The sequence below is a fragment of the Onychomys torridus genome, chromosome 8 (genome assembly GCF_903995425.1).
Source record: "Onychomys torridus chromosome 8, mOncTor1.1, whole genome shotgun sequence".
Lineage (NCBI taxonomy): Eukaryota > Metazoa > Chordata > Mammalia > Rodentia > Cricetidae > Onychomys > Onychomys torridus.
Genome location: NC_050450.1, coordinates 91,657,775 through 91,678,630, shown reverse-complemented (window position 1 = coordinate 91,678,630; position 20,856 = coordinate 91,657,775). Strand labels below are relative to the sequence as shown.

Here is a 20,856-nt window from a genome sequence, read left to right as displayed (position 1 = left end):
AGCAGCGGTGCCAGCTTCACTTTGCAGAGTGGACAGGAGTCCGCACAGCCTCCCCAGGAGAAGGTAGAGACACGCACAAAGGCACGGGGAGGGGACGCATCATAAGAGCCAGTGAGATTAATGATGGTAAATGGAAGGATTACTCACTGTGTAGACGCCAGACCCTGTCTGTCTCATATGTTATATGCTTTAATCCTCACGATCCCCGTTTTACAGAAGGAAAAGTTGAGGCTCAGAGAAAATAAGGTCACCTAGATACATAGACAGGAACCCAGGACTGTCCCCCAGAGCCCTGCTCTATTCCTTGTAAGCAAAAGGAGGCTAGAAGAGAAGCAGGTGTAGGAGGAGTTGGGGTAGTCGGGAGAAGAGCCAGGCAAGGGTTGGATGGTGCAGGGTCAATGTCAGCCTTGAGGTTAGAAAACACTGCAGTCAGGTGTGTTACCTGGTGATGTCACTGTCCTTCTGATCACACCATCTAAAACCACAAAACTGGCTAAACACCAGGGAAGGTCATTTGAAACCGAGAGTGCCAAGATGAGACCCAAGATTAGCAAAGAGGCCCCGAAGGAGGGAGGGAACAGACCTGGGACAGTCCCCAGCACTGCTGCTGAACAAGGGATTCTCGAGCTAAGGTGAGCCCAGCTGCCAGGCTGGAGCAGGGACCAGGTCCCCTCCCAGATTCTGTCCTGGGAGAACCTAGATAGACCCATTTTCCCATCCACCTTCCTCGGCCTGGCCAGAGTGTGTGGGATAGGACTACTAAATGAAGACTCACTCATTAAGTACCAGAGACTAAAAACCTTCACCTTGGATTAGCAAACGCCAAATTCGAATTCTACTGAGCTCATTGACCTGAACTCACAGGAGCCGTGTGCATGTGCGTGTGCGTGTGCGTGTGCGTGTGCGTGTGTGTGTGTGTGTGTGTGTGTGTGTTTTAGCAATACAAAATTTTTTTAAAACAATATCAGCTTCCTATCTGGGAAAAATACCAGGCAGATTTAGTCGGTTCTTTAAGGAGTTCATTCTAGAAAATGGTGACATGGACAGAAAGAGGTCCCTGGCCTCTACTGTATTCATCTTTCCATTGTTCTATGCTGGACACTTGGCTAAAGCTCCAGATATCCACAGCCCCTGCAAATAGCCTGCCTGACCTCTTTTTGGGCTATCAGCAGTGTGGCCTGCCCCTGTAGGAAAAACCTCAGGCAGAAACCTACAGAGCTCAGGAGGAGGTTCACAGTCATCTGGCAAAGAGTCCTGAGACACTGGGATACCTGAAGCATGACCGAGGTGGGCGTAGACCCTGGGGGTGTGAGCACTGGGACTCCAGACTCCTGGCTCCATAGAGAGAGGGACAAGACCCCGCATAACTTGGGCTAAAGGCAACTCTATGGCCCACAGAATGATGCCAAGAAAGACCTCAAAGGCAAATGGTTTAAGGCAGGTTACCTGTAAAGGACTGTTCTGGAGAAAGGAGACTCCAGGAGCAATATATCCATCCTCAAATGCAAACTGAGAGCTTTCAGTGATGCTTATATCCCCAGAGACCAAATGAAATCGTCTGGGCTTAGATTAAGTCCACAGATTGACCTCTAGGGAACTTCCTGACTATCGGGGTGGAGTTCTATTGGGGTGGAGTGTGGTATCACTGAAAGGCTGTGAACCCTGGAGGGCCTGGCTTCCAGCAGTCAGCACAATAACTAGAGCTGAGGTCTACTAGCTGAGAAGCCTTGGGCACTGAAGTGTGGGTCTCTCGGGGCCTCAGTTTGTCCCCTGTAGAATGGGGAGAAAAGTACACGTTTCCAAGACCATTGGGGATGATGTGTGTGATGTTCCCTCTGTGTACATGAAGCTGAGGCTGGAGCATCCGGATTGATGACTTGCTAATTACTAAATCCGGTTCCCAGATGTTCACTTTCTGGAGTCAGGGGCACTACCTTAGCTTCAAGGACATGCCAGAGTCATGGCCACCCTTGGAAAGCTCCAGAATCTCTCAGCCTGCAAAAGCTTCCACTGAGATGGAGGGCCACCCAGGGTGGATTTGGATGTTCTCTTTGCTGAAGTCAAGGGATCAGTGGGGTGGTCTCTAAGGTGCCAACCAAGGGCAGGAGTTGAGAGGTAAGCTGAAGCCTTGCTGGGTGGTGGCAGGCTGCCCTCCTTCCCTCCTTCTGTTCCCAAGTTCTCTTCCCCTTCTGTTTTCATTTCTTAGGTTTTTATTTTTGTTTATTTGGGCTTTTGTTTTTATTTTTGACACAGGGTCTCTCTTGTCATCCTGAAACTTGCCGTGTAGACTAGGCTGGTCTTGAACTTACAGAAACCTGCCTGTCTTGGCCTCCTGAGTGTTGGAGTTAAAGGCATCACTTGCATGGCTCTCCTCTCCTGGACAAAGATCCTATCACAGGACGGCAGTGGTGAGGCTCAGCCCAGGCCTAGTCCGGCTCTCACCCAGGGCTTTCTTTGCTAATAGGAAAGCCTGGGCCGAGGGAGACCATCCTGTGTGATCCTGAGCCTGTCTCCTCTGCTTTCCCTCATCCTCAGGCCACCCTGAACCTTACAGGGTAGTAGTCCTACAATGGCTTCTGGAATAATGGCAACTGAGCTGGAGAGAGGGGAAGGGTTACTTGGGCACCTGTGTGTCACCTATGAAATGCCATCAAGAGCCCAGTTAGCTCCCAAGGTGAGGGAGGTGGGACAAAACAGGTGTGTTGGGGACCAAGCAAAGGGAAGAAGGCACAGCTATTGAAGAGTTGGTAGAGTGCTTGCCTAGCACACATGAATCCCCAACACCAAATAAAACCAGGCATAGCGGTGCGTGCTAATCCTAGTACTGGGAGAGTGGAATCCCAAAGATGAGAAGTTCAAGATCGTCCTTGGCTATAATGTTGGAGACTTTGTCTTGAAAGAAAGAGGAATAGATTCCCAGGCAGTAGGATGCCATCTTCAAGTTTAGACTAAAGCACATCATGATGGCATCCCCACAGACAGCATACACGAAGACAGGTTGTTTCTGAGGACAACCTCAGAAAGCAGATGATTCACACACTTCCTCCAGCCCAAAACTGTTTGCTGAGAGCTGCTTCTCTGACACAGCAATTTTTCTCCCCCATTCACCCATTTCCTCCATTCTTTCTTTTATAGCAGCAGAATCTCATTGTATAGCCCATACTGGCCTCAAACTTGCAATCTTCCTGCCTCAGCCTTGGGGATTACAGGCACACTACCACCATACTGACAAAGTATATTTTACCGGCCAGCAGTAGTGGTATATACCTTTAATCCCAGCACTTGGGAAGCAGAAACAGAGGGATCTCTGAGTTCGAGGCCAGCCTGGTCTACAGAGCGAGTTCCAAGACAGCCAGGGCCATCACACAAAGAAACCCTGTCTCGAAAAACAAAAAAACAAAAAAAAAAAAAATGTATTTTGCTTTTCCATTTTTGTGTGCCTTGCCTCTTTTCAGAAAGAATTCAGCACAGCTGGCAGCCAACATCCTGTCTGAAGACAAAAAAAAATATTTATGGAGCATCAGTAGCCACTACACAGAGACCACGCATGGAGAATTCTAGATGCACTAGGCATGGGGTCTGCCTGCAAGGAGTTTAGAATACAAAAATGTTTCTGGATAAATAGCAGAGTGCAGACTGAAGAGCTGGACCTGGCAAAAGAGGGGACAAATTAGCCCTCAAGGTCAGCATAGGTGTAAGCATCGGGCACCAAGTGCGGCTCTGGGTTCCTAATGGCCAGGACATAAAGGAAGAGGCATGCTTTATAAGAAAGGACAGAGCAGTGAGGTTTCTCAGCAGGAAATAATGCCGAATATTTAGCTGTGAAAGTCAGGTGGAAGATCAACAGCCCAGAGATACCACCTCGAGGTTCTGACACAGGCATGAATTCTGAGGCATCGGAGGCAAGATGGCTTATCTGAGACCCGAGTTCTTTCCTCTGAACCCACAGAGAAAAGTTGGGCGTGATCCTGCAACCCCAGAACTGGGGAGGCAGGAAGAGGAAGATCCCTGAGGCTCACTAGCCAGCCCACCCAGTCTAATAAGTGAGCCTGAGGACCCAGTGAGAGGCTCTGTTTCAAACACCAAACAGTGACTGAGGAGCAACACCTGAGGTTGTACTTTGGCCTCACACTCCAATGCACGTGTGAACATACCCCCCCCCCCCCGCCACATATGCATGCTTCCCCCCCGCCACACAAAGACACTACTGCTTCTGGCCCACACAGGGTGAAGACTGGACACCAAGGAGGAAAAGTGAACCAGGAGGGTGATGGTACTGTGAGCAGGCAGTAACCTTGGCAGTCATTGACTGCCTTCCAGTTAAGAAAACAAAGGCCCAATGATTGACCAAGGTTAGCCCTACTTAGTCCAAGGGTAACAAAATGCTCACATGACTACACTGTACTATCCCAGCTGGAGGGCAGTCTGGCCACCTCCAGTGACAGGTGTCTGTGCCCAGTAAGAGTTCCTAGACTCCCTAGAGTGGGATACACACACACACACACACACACACACACACACACACACACACACACACACACACAAAGTAGCAGTTCTCAAGTTCAAAGTCAATTGAGATCTGGCCTCAGAATGATCTTTTGGAGAACAAGGTATTACAGGAATAAACAGCTTCTCATCCTGACTAGGAAGTCCTCTTGCAAATCTGAGTGGAGGCAGGAGAAAGGGCATGGGCTCCAACCCTCTGGTCACCGTATGAGGCCTAGGTGCCACAGCTGCTCCTCTTTAAGCTCGGAAGAATATCTTCTAGCTCCTGTAGGTCTGTGTAGACCACCACACAGCATGCAGTATCCAAGGGCACCTGCCTCTAGGTCTTGCCAACTTTAGATGCACAGCATGGGCTGGGTGAATACAGAGGAAGGGCACAGAGATAGAAAAACTGCAATCTGGCTGAGAGAGAACATGGAGAGAAGAGGGGAATGGAACATGGCGGAGACATCCCAGCGTCTAGAACAGCATCAACCTGCTCAGGTGGAGGAAGGTCCCATTGCCTTAGCAGACACTGATGGCCCTCTACACTTCAGGCCTGTGTGACCTGAGCCAGGCTGGACCCATGCTGAGCAGAACAGAAATAAGCCCTGGCCACCCTGGGGGACAGAGTCCTCCTGCCTTCTCCAGCTCAGAAGAAGGAAGTGGGGAAGCCAGCAAATAAGCACAGAGGCTCATGTTCTATTTGATGTTGGGTTGGAGGAAGGAGTTGGCGAGGGTTTCTGAAAGGCATGTTGTATAGGTAGGTATAGACCAAGACAAAACAAAAGGAGTCTAGACCGGAAGTGGGGAGCCATGGGAGGTTTCAGAGGAGTTGGAGTGACATCCTCGGAGAGCCACATCTTAAAGTGTGGAGAAGCTAGAGAGAGGCAGCATGCTGGTTCACATGGTCGCAAGCTCCCATTTGCATTCATAGCAGGCTCTGGAAAATTGGTTTTCTTTGCCGATCCAGCTGGCTCCGATAGGTAAGTGGACTCTGCGCCCAGGGGCAGGTTTGGTAGAAAGGCCCTCCCAACAGACCTGGGCACGGGGTCCTGTTACTCCCATCCCCCTTGCCAACACAGGGACACACTAGCCTCTAGCCTCTAGCCTCTAGCCTCTCTAGCCCAGCTTGAGGAATGGGCCGGGCTGCTGTGGGTTTTCTTGGTATTCCCTGGGGGTGTTTAGATTTCTTGATGACCTCAGGCTTCAGAAGAGCCCTCCCAGCTGTCTACCTTGCCCTCACATCCCTCATCTCCACCCAGACCTCAGTGGGAATCAGGCCTGTAGGCTCTGAGTGGACCTCCAGAGCTGAAACTGGGGCGTGCCTGCTGTCACTTGGTCTTCAACCGGAGCAAGGGCTCTGCTCCCTGCAGATTCTACTCAGAGATTAGAGGCCCACTGCAGCTACTCTTGTACCTCCTGTGGGTAAGGGTGGGGCTCCCCGTCATCTTCCTAGCAATGGTAGCTGCCGACTCTGGGAGTGCTGACATTCTGAGCTCTCAGCAGACCCACAGGCAGGGAAGGTGGGTTAATACCCATTTGGCAGATGAGAAAACTGAGGTCTGGAAAGGTTGGCAACTCAGTCAGCACCTTGCAGCTGCTTGAGTGTAGAGTTTATGGTCTGTGTCTTGCTCTGGAATCAGTATACAGTTTTCCATCAGGCACAGACACCTCAAATACCTGCTGACTCTGTGCACAGAGCGTCACTTTGGAAGAGGAAAACTGTGTCCAACAGCTCAGGTTCCCTGCCCCCCTACCTGGAAACTATCTCTCACTCGATTCCTCTCTCTTCTTCTCAAGCACAGCACACTTCTGGGACCCCCATCCTTCCTTTAGATGTGTGAGTGTGCCTGACATTTCTGGAATTCACTCCACATACATTAATGAGGCCATTTCAAGAAGGCTTGCCCCAGGGGGAACCAGAGAACTGTCTGCTGTCCCCATCCTGACCCCTGCCAACTCTTGCCAGCTGTACTAACCAAGCTCAAATAAGCAAATGGGTGCTTATCACCCCTACCCCTGCCTGCCCCATACCTTTCTTGGCCCCTGAACCAGAAGTAAAGTACCTGGGGCTGAAAATGCAATAGAGACTGTTGGAATCACCAGGCTAGTCAGCACGGGCAGACAGAAGTTTGTCACCAGGCAGCCAGATGAGCTGTGGGGCACCCAGAAAAGTTCAAGGGAGGGCTTGTGGAGTTCCTGCCTTCTAATACAAGGTTGATCCTACCAGGAGAACCTCTGTGGTGCTAAGGCAGAAATCACGCTCCCAAGCAAGATTGTCTAACACAGACTTCAGCCTCTGAACACCAGGCTTGGTCTCTCGCCCCTACTGACCACCAGGACCCAAGAAACCAACTGGAAGGTCTTCACAAGCAACCACAGGACTCGGCACTAAGGGAAAGTGGAGAGCTGCTACACAGAGAAGATCCTAGAAGTCTTCAGCCCTGGTGATTTAGCTAGTCTCCCGTAGAAGCAGTGTGGAGACCCAGTGGTCCTTCCCAGCATCCCCCTCTTCTACGTGGCTCCATCAGCCTGTCCTGGGGGAGTCCTCATGAGACCCTACTCCTCTTCCCCACCCCTTCCTCCTCTCAGTGACCTAGCATTCAGTACAGAGGAGTCACTAAGAAGAACCCTATTTGGAGCTAGGACATCACAGGTACCAGGCCCGGAGGGGACACGGTGGAAGTCTCTTCTTTACTGTCCCCACATACCTCCACCTCCCAAGAATGTAATTAAGCAGCAGCAGGCTTCGGCCAGGAGCCTAGCTTTCTGTCTTCCGTCTATAAATCACCTCCTGAGTCATCTCCTAGCTCCAGAAGTGACTTCACCTTGTGCTGGGGCTGCTCCAGCAGCCAGTGCCCCAAGCCTACCCCTCCCCACCAGACTCATGAGCTCTCTGTCCTGTTTGGAAATGGCAGTGGCTTCAGAGCTTGGGAGACTGTGGGGTATCAGGAAGTTTAGGGAAGACCCAGCACCTCTGTCCACCTTACCCTTCCTTCCCTGGGCAGCAAAAAGCTGAGCTTCCTCTACTTTTGATGAAAATTACAAGTCTGTGGGCTCTAATGCCAAGCATTATGGGACAAGGAGAAATCAGAGTCATGTGACCTGGGAAGGTTTCTTGGAAGAAACAAGCCAGGACTGAGAACCAGGCAGAGGTTCAAACATTGAACTGTTCTTCCTGTTTATGGGCAGCATCCTAGGAGCTTGTATTGGATCACCAGTGTTCACAAGGCAGAGGCTATAACTCTAAACTAAGTCTGGGAGCGGTCACTTGGCCTTGGTTACTATGTGAGCCAGCAGCCTGGAGACAGAGGAATGGAAGGCTTAAAGAGGGTTGGAGGTGCATCAAAAAGGCTTGGCAGTCGTGGGGCAGGGGCTCGGGCTTTAGGGCAAGTACACCAAGCTACAGCCGTAAAGGGGTGCACTGTCTAGGCAGCTCCCAAATGTCTGCTGTGGAGTCCCCATCATATGCCTGGGACACTGAGAAGATGGATTGAACACCCCTCAGCATAGTCAAGGGCGTGAAGCCCAGAGAGAGGCAGGGACCTAAAGCACAGAGAAGGACAAAGATTCACCCTAGGTCACACAACCAATGGGTGGGTGGTAAGCTCAGAACTTAGACATGAGTCTCTCCACTCCCAGCCTGAACAATTGCCAGCTCCCCAGTGTGAATATATATAAACAGAATATATAGCCAGACAGGGGTGGTGGTGGTGGTGGCGGCGGCGGCGGAGGTGGCACCGCACACCTTTAATCCCAGCACTTGGGAGGCAGAGGTAAGCAGATTTCTGAGTTCGAGGCCAGCCTGGTCCACATAGTGAGTTCCAGGACAGTCAGGGCTACACAGAGAAACCCTGTCTCAATGCTCACCCCCAAAAAGAAAATACATGAGGACCCAGCCTTCGAAGTGGGGTGCTAGGTAGAGGTAAAGGAGACCCTTCCCTTCAGCAGCTTTGTAGCTGTCATCTCCCAGCCTTTGCATCCTCCAGCAGACACTGAGTTCTGTAGTGACAGGATGGGAGAAGTTTGCTTGGACCTTGTCTCTTGGGAATTCTTACCTGGGACACCCCCCCTCCCATTCATCCCCACCCCCCACCCCGACCCCTGACTGCTTCTGGCCTCTTTAATCAGGGGTGGAGCAGGAGCCCAGATGTGAGGGAGTGTGGGCCCTGGAGAGCTCTAGCTAAGTTTATAGCAGGGCAGCTTTATAAAGCCTAGACTCCCGAGTCACTTCTTTGGACATCCAGGGTCCCAAGACCTCAGAACCTCCTGGGTGAAAAAGCAGGTCTCTTGGTCCAAAAGCTGTCAATAAGATACTTGGAGATTTGGGGGAGACTTTCCCCTGATGGCTGTCTCCCCCCTCAACCCCCACCCCATGCCTTCCTCCCTGTATATTCCAGTAGGTTCTTCCCAAGGACACAGCCCCCGGTATTAGACCTTTTTTCTTTCTTTCTTTCTTTGTTTGCTTAGCAATGCATGATGCCTTCAGAAGGCTACCAACAGCTCTACCACCAATTGCCCTCCTTTTGCAGCGTGAGGCCCCGCCCACAATAGAGGTGGGCTGGGTAGGAGGGCCGTGAACTCATTTTCAAGGGGCCTGCATTCATTTCCCCCAGACGAATCCCCCAAGGCAAGATCTTCTCTGGAAGGGCGACCACCCTGCTAAAGCTTGGCCATTCGATCTGGTATCTCCCATCTGTCTGTCTGTCTGTGGGATCTACAGCCTCCAGCCAGCTCAAGCTCCTCACCAGCCCTAGCCCCAGCCAGCTGTAATTCCTGCCTGTTACAAGTGTTAACACCTGGCCTGGGGCCTTCCTCCCCCGCAGTCTCCAGGTGCCTCCCTAGGCCCAGCCTACTGACCCCCACTGGGGTTTGACTGAACACGTTCCCATGCCTCTGAGGACGGCGCGCTGTTGGGTGGGTGTTGAGCAGGGGAGAGGCAGCAGGATGTGACACATGGAGAAACTGAGGCAGGGCTTACGAGAGGCGCTTGGGTGGGGGATGGGCTCTGGGGAGGTAGAATAAGAGCCCACGTATCCTAACAGGCTTGGAGTCCTCAGCAAAACATCTTTAAACTGCAAGGTTGGGTGGGCTGGGGATCCAGGGTAAAATGTGAGCAAAGTGGCCCAGGAAGGGGAGGGGTCAGTGGTCTTCAGTCACACAGTGAGCTGAGCCACCCAGCATTTTACCAGACATCTCCTGTGGAACACAGCCAACACAGGGCAAGGTCCTAGGAAGATAGTTCTACCAAGAAAGAGAAGGGCAGAGTTCTGTACCAGCAGCTAATTGGTACTGACAAGGAGGGTTCTGCAAATTGGGCTTGCGGGCTTGCCGGCTTGCGGCACTAGTTCTACCCCAGTGAAATCACTACCTGGCCGGGAGGCTCTGCAGCACTGGGTTTCCTTCTGGAGTCAGGGGCCTCTCAGATCCCCTTCCTCATCTGTTTTCTGTCAGTCTTGGGGCTCAAGCAACGAAGAGTAGAGATAGGTGACTGGGGGTGGGAGGGTGTCTTCCTTGAGGTGATGTGGACCGAAATCCCAGCTAAGCGATTTCCCCTGTAAATCCCTCCTGGGGAATGTGTGAGCTGGGTGGGCCAAGGAGGGCAGGCAGTGATGGACTCAAATGCTAAAAGGACTGGAATCTGCCTGCCTGGAGGCAGAGGTGGGGGGGGGGGATCAAGAATGTGAGGTCTACCCACTCTCCAGCTCCAGCCCTGAGAAGGTGAGTCATGCCCCACCCCGGCCCCAAGACTTTCCAAAAGGAAAGTGCAGAAGAAGGAGGGTCAGTGGCCATAGTCCTCAAGCAGACAGGGCACACTGGTGCCGAGGAAGGCCCTGCCCCCACTCCAGCTGGAAGCCCAGGCCAATTGTGTCTGCAGCCACCTTCTGAGACCTCCACTTCCTGCCTGTCCTTCCCCTCAGGGCCATGGATGTCCACCAAGCACCCCATCTCAGGTGTCCCTCACACCCACAAGTCAGGTGTCTGCAAACACGACCACACATAGCCACTGGCACAAAACTATGCCACTGGCGTTTGGGGACAAGATCAGAAACAGGCCTAGACAGCCCTCTCCCAGGTATCGATACAAGGCTCACCGTCATACTTCCAACCACAAGCAGGTCATGTCACAAACACTAATATCATGCACAAAGACATTTGCTGAACCTCTCCCCTTACACTATCAAGAAGGCATGCTTTCATGTGCAGGGGCTTACATCAACACATGCACAAACAAAACACAGATTCACACACACATATTGTCACGTCCAGCATCACAAGCAGAAGCCAGGCGGTCCCCTTCACACAAGCAAAGATACTTCTAGACTTCTGTCTCACAGCAAGAATCAGCCACTTGCTGATACCTGTGTGCAGACACAGCTCACCCTGCTATGGGCCATGGATCCACTAGGCACAGGCCACAAGATTTCACATGCACAGTTGCCTGGGTCTCAGGCACTACCAACTCTTACCCACAGAGACACACTGGTGCAGACATACTTCTTAGGGTCATAGACACAGAACACACACTGCACCACATACACAGAGGCAGCCACAGGCACTGACAAACTGCCCATCCCTATAAAAAAAAATCCTCTCTCTCTCTCTCTCTGGCTCAGACAAAGCAGCCACCTGGTCCCCCCTCAACCCCCAAACAGGCCATGTGTGTAGCATTATGTTAGGGCCTGGTTCGGCCTTCTGGGTTCTCCTAGTATTGCTTCTTGTTGGTTGGGAACCTTATCTAGACATTCCTGGACACCACCACACACACCCCACTGCTACCACCTCCTAACCCACTGGTACTGCCCCAGGAAGTGCTCTCTTCCAGTTCACAGAACTAGGAAACCCACTCTCCTCTTTCATCCACGTCATTCCCAGGTCTCTAGGCATTTCTTCCTGTGCATCCCCAGGCTCCCAGAGAAGTAGAGCATTGCCTTGGCTGGGGGATGGAAAAAGAGTCAAGAGACAACCTTCCTCCAACTGGCAGAACCCCACCCTGGAATTCCTGGCTGCCCCCAGCATGCACAGGCTCTGTGTACACCACCACATGGGAGGCCTCAGAGCAGCCCAAGTCCACAGGAAAGAAAGCCTATCTACCCTTGGGGTGTCTGCCTAAGGAGCAACTCCCAGTCCCCCTAAATAGACCCTTGGCCAGGCCATGGCTTGGGCGTTTGGGTTCATGACTGTTTCCTCCCTTAGCCCCCAGATATCCTCAAAGTAGCTGGAAGAGTTGGGGTGTGGCTGGGCATCTTGTAGGCTCTGGGCCTCACGTTGCAGGCTTGCAGGTAGCAGGCAAGGAGGGGAGCATTCAAGCAGCACAGTCACCCTGGTGGCACTCCTCTGTAACTTTCACCCCAGGGGCCAGTCTCTTTCTCACTCCCGGGTCCCAAATTCCTCCTCCTCACCTCCCACCCCCAGGCCGATTGCCGCTGTCCAGGAGGGGAGGGTTCTTTCGTTAAAGTTTTCCGGAATGCAGGGGGCTGGAGACTGGGAGAGCTGGGGTATAATTTAGAAAACTGGTTTTAGTGTCTTCCCCAATAGGACTTGCAGAGGGGGAGCGGCAATGGGGCTTGGAGAACAGGGGAGTCCCTGGAGCTGGGGGGCTCCCAAAAGGCTGTTTATCTTCCAGTGAGTCCCCTCACACACCGACCAGCCCTGAAGTACTCCGCCTGCTTTCCCAGCCTTATTTACTAAAATGCCTTTGTATCCGTATTTCTCAGGGACAGAATTCTCCTTTTCCTCTCCCTTTCTCCTCCTTTCTCCGTCTTCCAAAAGCAACGAATTTGACATGGAGAACTGGGTTTTCGCTCAAAGAACAACAAACCTATCCCTCCCAAACAACTACATTTTCAAAGAGCCCCCAACCCCCTTTTCTCCGGGATGGACAAGCAAAGAACGACTACACCCGGATCAGCAATGGCATCTAGGACCAGCAAATTCTACATTCACTTCAGAGGCTCAAGAGTGGGGAGAATCTGGTGAAATTCCCCCCAAGTCCCCTTTTGGGATCCCCCAAAGCCCTTAGGGTCTGAAATAGGAAGGCAAACGCGAGTATTGTGGGAGAAATCTCTTGACCGAGACACCCGAAGAGGTGGGGTGGCGAAGAAGGACAGGATAATTTTGCCCATGTATAGACCCTAAAATGGAGAAGAGGAGTGGCCGGGCCCCAGGGACAGCACAGAAATCCAAATGTAAGCAAACGAAGGGTCTCCGGGCTCCCCAAATTAGAGTGGGAGAGGGTGAAGACTACGGATGAGAGATCTTCAGGGGTAGGGAGAGCCCTCCCGCCTCTGCGGCGGGTAGCAAGGAAAATGGTGATTATCGGAGAAGCCAGGAGTTGGATTCGGTAGGCAACACCAGCAGAAAATCCAGGAGGGGTGGACGGCTGGGGGGGCTGGAGAGAAGCAAGGAGAAAGGAGCCCTAGGCCTGCGGTTGCCCAGACCCGGCCAGCGCCCCCCACCGTCCCCGGGCGCGGCCGAGAGGTCGGGGCCTCAGGCAGACAGGAGACAAGTCTTACCACCAAATTGGGTAGCCGGCGAGGACCCTGGTGCCACTGAGCAGGAGGCCGAGTAGCAGCCCGAGCAGGTGGGGCTCCATTAGAAGCAGCGCCGAGGAGGAAGTTTGCCGGCGATCATGAAGAGGGGGAGCGACGCCCCCAATAGTTGGAACAAAGTCCACTTGAGGTTGGAAATGACTTTCGGGCTTGTCAGAAGCGCACCTCCACCCGCAGCCGCCCCCCTCCGGAGCCCAGCGCCGAGCAGCCGGGTTTGAGGATGTCAGCGAGCAGCCAATCAGCGCCCGCGGCCTAAGGTAAGAGATGAGTCTGTAGTTCAGCCTGTCAATCACGCGCCCCTCCCTCCCGGCCCACAACTCCAGCTCTGGGAAGGGCATCTCCCGGCAAACTTGGGCAAAGCCTGCGCCCCGGGCGCACGGAGGCCTCGGGAGGACCCGGCACGCTGGATTCTCTGCCGGCCCGAGACGCTCCCTCCCCAGACCACGAGAGCCAGGTTTAGGGAGCTGGGGCTTTGACCCGGCGTTCACGTGGTGAAGGGGTCGGTTTGGGTATTGATGGGTGGCTCCCTTTTCTGTCGGGGAACTGTGATCCCGTGGGACTTGGGCCCGTAAGAAATCGAGACTAGAAAGCAAGGGGTTGTTTGCAGATCGGCGCGGCTGGGATCAGGGGCTTGGGAAATGCAACCCCTCCCAGCCTCCCGCCCTTCCGAGCCCGCGAGCTGGCGGCCGGGCCAGCCGGCCGCGGGTCGCTTCCATGGGTGTCCGAGGGGCGCACCGGGAAGTCCGCGGAGGCTCGAAGGTCTGACAGCCGGCGGCGCCGGGGAACAGAACTAGTGTCATTTGAGTCTTTTGTCAAGAGTCAGATTGGTATCGCGACCTCCTGCAGCCTTTGCATTTCCTGCAACTGACACCAGCTGCCGTTAGCATTTCCTGCGGGAGGACTCGGTCACTTTCTCCTGCTGGCCTGCAGGCCGGACCTCAGCAGCACCTGCAATCTCCTTCGGATCTTGGGATGGAACCATTTGGGACTAGTGAAACATGGCAGCCCTGGCTGGTAGTGCTTGGGGCCATCCCCCAAGTCCAGGTCTTCTGACCTGCATTCCTTGTCCTTATGCGGAGAAGATAGAACCTGATGTTTGGTGTTCAAGCGATGTCCCGTGCAGACACTAGATTCACCACCATGGCCTATTGTAGCCCATATGCAGGGGGAAGCGTCCGGGCCTCAAAGGGGCCTTCTTTCCTATTCTCCAATGCCTGGGAGTTAGGTCTAAACCCCGAGTGATGCCTAGATGGTGGCCAGGTTGTTAGGACTCAGTCTCCTCACCTAGGTACCTGCCCTCAGCCTCTCTCCCGGGCCACAGGAGACACTCAACCCTTGAAATGCTCCTGGCTTGGGATGAAGAAAACAAGCCTGGAGAGAAGCCTTGGAGGGACCTTCTCCCCAAACTGTGTAGAAGGCTAGAGAAGGAGCCCACCAAAACCTGCCTGACCAGGAATGCCCCCCTCCCCCGGCTAATAGGTGTGGACAGGATTGGGGGAAGTCCTACAAGGGAGCAGACATTCCTAGCCTTTGATCCGGGTGGCTGGTGCCCACAGCTCAGATCCACTGCCCCTGCTGGTCGGCTCTCGGCACGCGGCTGCTTCTGGTGTAGGGAGAGCGAAGAACTGGCCCCTGGGGGCACCAAGGGTCGGGAGAGCCGCCTGGGCTTGTCACTGTTTCTGCGCGTTCCTATCCCGATCCACGGCTGGAGGGGGTAGAGGGAGAGATGAAAGAGAGGAGGAAGGGGAGATAGAGAGAGACAAGTGGAGAGAGACACTGAGACAGAAAACAGGGGCGGGGGGGGGGTGGGACAAGCTTGAGCTCCCAGACAGAGGAAGGGGGGTTGGGGGAGAAAGAGGAAGGTGAGAAGTAAAGAGGGCTAAGGAGCAGCATCATAACCCCCCACCTGCAGGGTAGATGGTACTATGATAAGCACCCCTAGAAATGCCCTCCAGGGGCTGGGCATTCCCAAAAGATGCCCCCTAGGTTCTGAAGTCCCGTTTCTGGTTCACCTAGGAGGGCAGTGGGAGGGGGCTGGCCACTATCCGGGAATGTAGAGCCCCAGGGCTGAGGTTTCAGTCAAGAGGGAGCTTCCCCAGGCTCTTGGCTACTAGGTACCCTTTAGCTGAGTACTGGATTGCGGCTCCTCCCGTGGGAGGGGTCCTCATAATTTGCTGAACATCGATGTGGGTTTGCTCTCAAGCCTAGTGTTTCTGAGAACCGGGAAATTGCCTTCCCTTGCCTCTTAACACACTACTGTGATGTGGAGGTAGGCAGGAGCTAATCTGGATTACTTCTTTGGGTCATTTGGAGATTCATTCCACAGGTGCTAGCCCTAGAAGGTGGTGGCAAAGGCTCTTGGTGACTTTGGGTGAGATGTTGGTCGCCTGAGAGATGCGTGGGAAGCTGTCCTGGTGGGGCTGAAACTGGTCGTCCCTTGAAGGGCTGTGTGTATGCAGGTGCCTCTCACATGCATCCTAGAGCCCGAGGCAGCCCCAGGTGCTGTGCAGCGGGTAGGAAAGCGGCGAAAGAGCAAGAAGTAAGGGAGGAGGGGACCAGAAGCGGGGAGTGGCCGCGCATGTTGCCGCCGCAGAGAGTCGAGGCCTGCGTGGGGATTTCCCCCCACTTGAAAGTTCCCCAGAGGAGGGGATTCCGGAGTCCTTTCGTCTCTCTTGCCAGGTGTCCTTCCTTCAACACAAGCTTAATTTTCTTCCTCCTGCCTGCGGGTGGTAACGCAGGAATGGACCCTGCCCAGGCAATGAGGGAGCCCCCTTGCCACGAGTGTCTCATAGAAACCTCTTCTCTCTGATAGGCACCCCAACCTCCGGGTAGGCTGCCCAAGGCGGGAAAGGGTTAATCTTACTCCAGAATCAGCTAGTGAGGGTGGACGCTTGAGGCTCAGCCCTGGACAGGAAGGGTGGTCTTCTGGCTGAGGGAGGGGAAGGCAACCGGGGCCCGGGACCCGCAAGCAAAAGATGTGGCACGTGGGAAGCCTGCGTGCTGTGTGTGACTGACAGGGACTTCAGACCTGGGATGGGGACCCCCACCCCCCACCTCTGTAGCTGCCCGGAGGTTCCTTTTGAAGTGCGCTCCCTCCAGGAGCCTTCGGTCAGCAGCTGTGTATTCTGCGCGGCTCCACCGGACCCCTGCCGAGCCACCTCGAAAGACAAAGAATTCGGCAGCCAGGCCCCCGCCCGCCCTCACGCGGCTGCCAGTCTGTCGCGAGGAGAGAGGAGGAAATCTTCCACCCAGGCACTGACTGCCATTCATTTTTGCTGGGCCTGTTCTCGGGAGCCCTGTGGGATGGGGGTGGGGGCTCAAACCAGCCCAGCCCAAGGTGAGGATGGAAGAAAGGGAAAACCACTGTGGGCAAGCCGGGAGGCATCGAGTGCGAAGGTCAAGGGACTTGAAGCGGAGAGACCCTCAGAATAGCCCCAAAGGGACTGGGAGACTCCGAGGTCTCTGACCTGGAAAAAGGGGTCTCCTAATAGCACTAGGAGCCTCCTGGAGGTCACTGGGATACCGGACCGCAGAGGGTAGCCTTGGAAGTAGGAGGACCATGGCGTGGCCGGCAGAAGCAGAGATTAAGTGGGCACGATACCATTCACGCAGGTCCCATCCTCGGAAATGGACAGACAGACTTGCATAGAGACAACAGAGCAGGGGACCCGAACACCCCTCCCCCCATGCGGTGTCTGTCCCAAAAGCTCAGAGCCTCCTCTGTGCTGCCTCCTGTGTCCCCAGAGAGGAGGTTCTGAAAGAAGGCAAGCCAGGCCGCCTTGGGTCCTAAGCAGCCTAGATATTTGGGAATCCTGGCTAATGAGACGTCGTGAGTGAATTACCTTGAATTACCCTAATCTATTAGGCAATCCCTGTTCTTACCTGGGGATCAAGTGTGCCTGGTTCCTCTCTCCTCCTCACCCAGGAGTCACCTGGAGTACTTGCAGGTCCTAGAGACAGTTGGCAGGCTGGCTAAGGCGGCACAGGTTGGCATCTCTCAGAGTGGAAAGAACCCACAACAGCTGTTCTTTCTTGGTCTAGGTCTACCAGACCTCAAGATGCCAGGTGTCCCCTTATCCCAGTGATCGTCCAGCAGCAGCTCCAGGGCTCAGGGTAATTTGGAAAGGGATACTGAGCCTGAGTCCTTGTGAAATGAAGGGCAACCTCATTAATGGAAGCAGCTGCCCCCAGAGTGTACCCTTAGTTGGGAGATGGAACTTAAATGTCTCCCAGGGAGTTGATAACATTAAATGTTAACACAACAGGCTGCCTCACCTAGATGGTAAAGGACTCGACTTACTTTTTCTCTGTGATGAGGAACGCTTCTCTCCTCCTATTCTGACCTAGTATCTGTGAGGAGCCCAGAGCCCTCTCAGGTAGGACTCTTTCAACACTACACCCATCTCAGCATCTCTTTGGAGAGTCTCCCCACCCCTGTTAGTAGCCAATCCCTACCCTATGACTCTGACCCTCTGAGCCAGTGTGGTGGTTTGAAAGAAAATAGCCCCCCAAAGGTGTGGCTTTGTTGGAGCAGGTGTGGTCTTGTTGGAGGAAGTGTGTCTTTGAGGCAGGCTTTGAGGTCTCATATATGCTCAAGATACAGCCCAGTGTCTCAGTTCACTTCCTATTGCCTGCAAGATGTAGGACAATCAGCTCCTCCATCACTATGTCTGCCCGCACGCCACAATGTTACACCATGATAATGGAATAAACCTCTGAAAACGTAAGCCACCCTAATTAAATTTTTTCTTTTCTAAGAGTTGCAGTGGTTATGATGTCTCTTCACAGCAACAGAAATCCTAACTGAGACACCCAGCAACTTTGTTTTTCCATGAAGCTAACACTGACGTGAAGTTACACATGGCACATACCAAACCCTATGTGTTTCTCTTTACTGCTCTGAGATCAGGAACACCCTAACCCTGAGAACAGGACGGGCTCATGGTGGCCCTGTATAAACATTGGTGACAGGCCTAGAGAGGGCACTGAGGTCTCAGATAGGAAGGTCCTAGGTTTATGTTCCTTGTGGTCTTTCCAAGCTCTTAATGTTCCCTGGAGATACGTCCACCCCAGCTGCTGTAAAACAGCTAGCTGCCTTGCCTGATGGTTTGAGATGAGAAGGCTTGGCAGCCTTGGAAATCACTGCCACCTGGAGGCCTCTGAGGTTTGGAGGCCCCTCCAGGTACATTGTACCATCTCTCTCTCTCCACCTTCCCCTTCTCTTTCCTTCCATCTACATTTCCTGCCTTTCACCCAGAACCCTGAACCTCAGGTCTGCAGGCCTCAGCTGGCCAAGGCTCTGGGCATGAGCCAAGGCTCATTCCTAGCTTCATCATGTATGTGTGTGTGTGTGTGTGTGTGTGTGTGTGTGTGTGTGTGTGTGTGTTGGACGGGCGGGGTGTGTGTGTGTGGCAGATCATGCACAGCCACTCCTCTGTGTAAGTCTGTTGTGGTCTTTCTTGGCTGGGATGCTAGAGCTCTTTTTTTCTGGCTCACTTGTTTGCAGTCCAAGGTGGGTGGCAGCCATCTTTGGTCTCTGTAGTCTCTAGCCTCAGCCAGCCTGAGCTTCACCCCTTTACCTGGGCTCTCTCTGCACACAGGAATGTAATCAGCAAACTGGCTGTGTGCTGCTACAGAGTTCCAAGATGTTCTGTGTATAGGTGTTCTGCATAGGTGCTTTGTGTGTGTGCCGCCTTCATGGCTTCTCTGTGGGGCTGTGTGTGGGCAGTCTCCAGGTAGGTATTCTTGAGTTCCAACAAGGTTTTGAGTATATGAAGCTTGCCGTCTGCTGGGGAGACTCATGCCCCAGAGGATCAATTAAGTGTTTCTAAGCAGCAAAATTAAGAGCTGGAAAGATGCTTGGGAGAAGACTTTGGTAGGGGCACTATAGGAAAATGGGATAGAATAAGCCTGCTATTATCCCAGGAGATGATGCAGACATTTTCCCAGCATGCTCTGCTTTGCACCCTCCAGAGCTCTGCCTACCAATCATTTCTCCACACACTAGTATGGCCAGCAGGCACTGCTGGAACCTGAGGCTGGACCAGAATTGAACTCTGGGCCCTGAAAGCCTGAACACAAACAAGAACGATCCTGGAGCAGATGTTTGCTGCTGCCACACATGTGGGTGGGTCCTTGGGCAAAAGAACCCTGCTTAGCATTGTTCACATCCCAGCCGGCTCTGTCCTGATGGGATTTCTCTTGTCTATTTAGGGAGACCTTACCTGAATGGTTGCCTTACAGGCCAGCTGCGCCTCTCACTGTGCCAGCCTGGGCCATTCTATATGTTCTCTGAGCCTGTTCCCTCATTTGCAATGGTGGTGCCCACTGTGTATGAAGTGGTACCTGGCAGGAGCTAAGTGGTTAGTAAGCTTCCTTTGAGTTCCCTTTTTAAATTAAAAATGTTAAAATGTATTTAATTTTATTTTTATGCATATGAGTGTTTTGCCTGCATGTATGTATGTGTACCATCGACATGCTCGATGCCTGCAGAGGTCAGGACCCTGAAACTGGAGTTCCTGATGGTTACAAGCCCCTGGTACATACATACATAAATCAGCACACACATATATAAATAAGATATATAATACAAGTACACGTAGTTAAAGGATTTATTCAGGCTGCAGAAGCCCAAGCTTGTTCTCCCCCGCCTGGCTCAGAGATAAATCTTGACTAGTCTGAGTCAATTTGCAAGGGTTTGGGCTACACTGACTCAAAAAAGACACGAAGGGAAGCCAGCGAGAGGATTTGAGATTGCTAGGAAGTATTTGGGGGGACTTTTAAAATGAGGCAGAGGGAGAGAGATTTCCTGCTTCTTTGAGACATTGGTAGGTCTTGTCAGGTCTTGGTGGGATGCTCTGAGAATAAATGAGAGTAAAGAAGTCAAGGAGGAAGGAAGACACGGAGCCTCTCAGGCCATTGCTAAGACAACGCCCACCACAGGGCATCTTTGTGTGATACAGAAGGATGGATGGTCCTGCTCCCATTTGAGGCTGTTCTTTGCAACTAAGGGTAGCACCGAGCTCCTCTACAGTGGTATCTTGGATCACATGGTCATGAGCATCGTCCCTGTCAGATACTGTGAGGTAACAGTTCAGCCTTATTGAAAGAGTTGGGTGACAGCATGGGTCAGTCCCAAGGCCTCTGGGACCCAGATATTTCTAGAAGAAGCTTGACTGCCTCTCAGGTGTCCCGAGGAGCTGGGCAAGGTTCTGGGTCACCCCTTTGGTCTAAGAGAGGCTTTCTTCAAGAATGGGGTGAGGAGGAAGAAGAAGAGGGCTGGGTTGAGTTCAGATACTTGCCTCAGACACCATTCTAGAGGTAGACAGGAGCTGGGAACGGGGTAGGGGTGCAAAGCCAAGGGGTCCAGGCCAGTGTTCTGCTGATGGGCTGTGTGATCTCAGGTTCGTCTAAGTTGAAGCTGTCAAAGGAAGAGTGTCCTTCTGGGTTTGCTACCAGGTGATAGGATGTTTTACTTCTCCATCATTACTAATGGCCACTCTTCTTGATGCCCTTGCTTTTCAGGGCCGACCAGGACACTAGCTAGGTTCCTGGTGGTGGCTGCCTCAGCCTCCTATGGACACTTGTCCTAGGTGAGGGTTGTATCCAGCCCCAGGAGGTATTCACAGGGCTGGGCAGTGCCCAGTGGCCCTCTTGGCAGACTCTAAGCACTCATGGGAGTTATCAGGGTCCTGGAAGAGAGGGGAGGAGAGAGAGAGAGGTGCAGCATGCACACGCGCTTCTGTGCACACAGTAGTGGCTGCCTCTCTGAGTGTGCTGAAGGTTGCCAACTGGAGTTTAAACCTCGTTCCATCAC

The 20,856-nt window shown here is 53.1% G+C and overlaps 1 protein-coding gene across 1 annotated transcript in view; it reads right to left on the bottom strand.

The window, feature by feature from the left end:
- The window catches only part of Wnt3 (Wnt family member 3), a 44,739-nt gene extending 31,433 nt beyond the window's left edge, over positions 1-13,306 (bottom strand). Inside the window, exon 1 of the mRNA XM_036196269.1 lies at positions 13,005-13,306. Within this exon, the coding sequence (XP_036052162.1) occupies positions 13,005-13,084 (80 nt within the window). The 5' untranslated portion in view covers positions 13,085-13,306. The remainder of the gene's footprint in view (positions 1-13,004) is intronic.
- Positions 13,307-20,856: the final 7,550 nt, after the last annotated feature.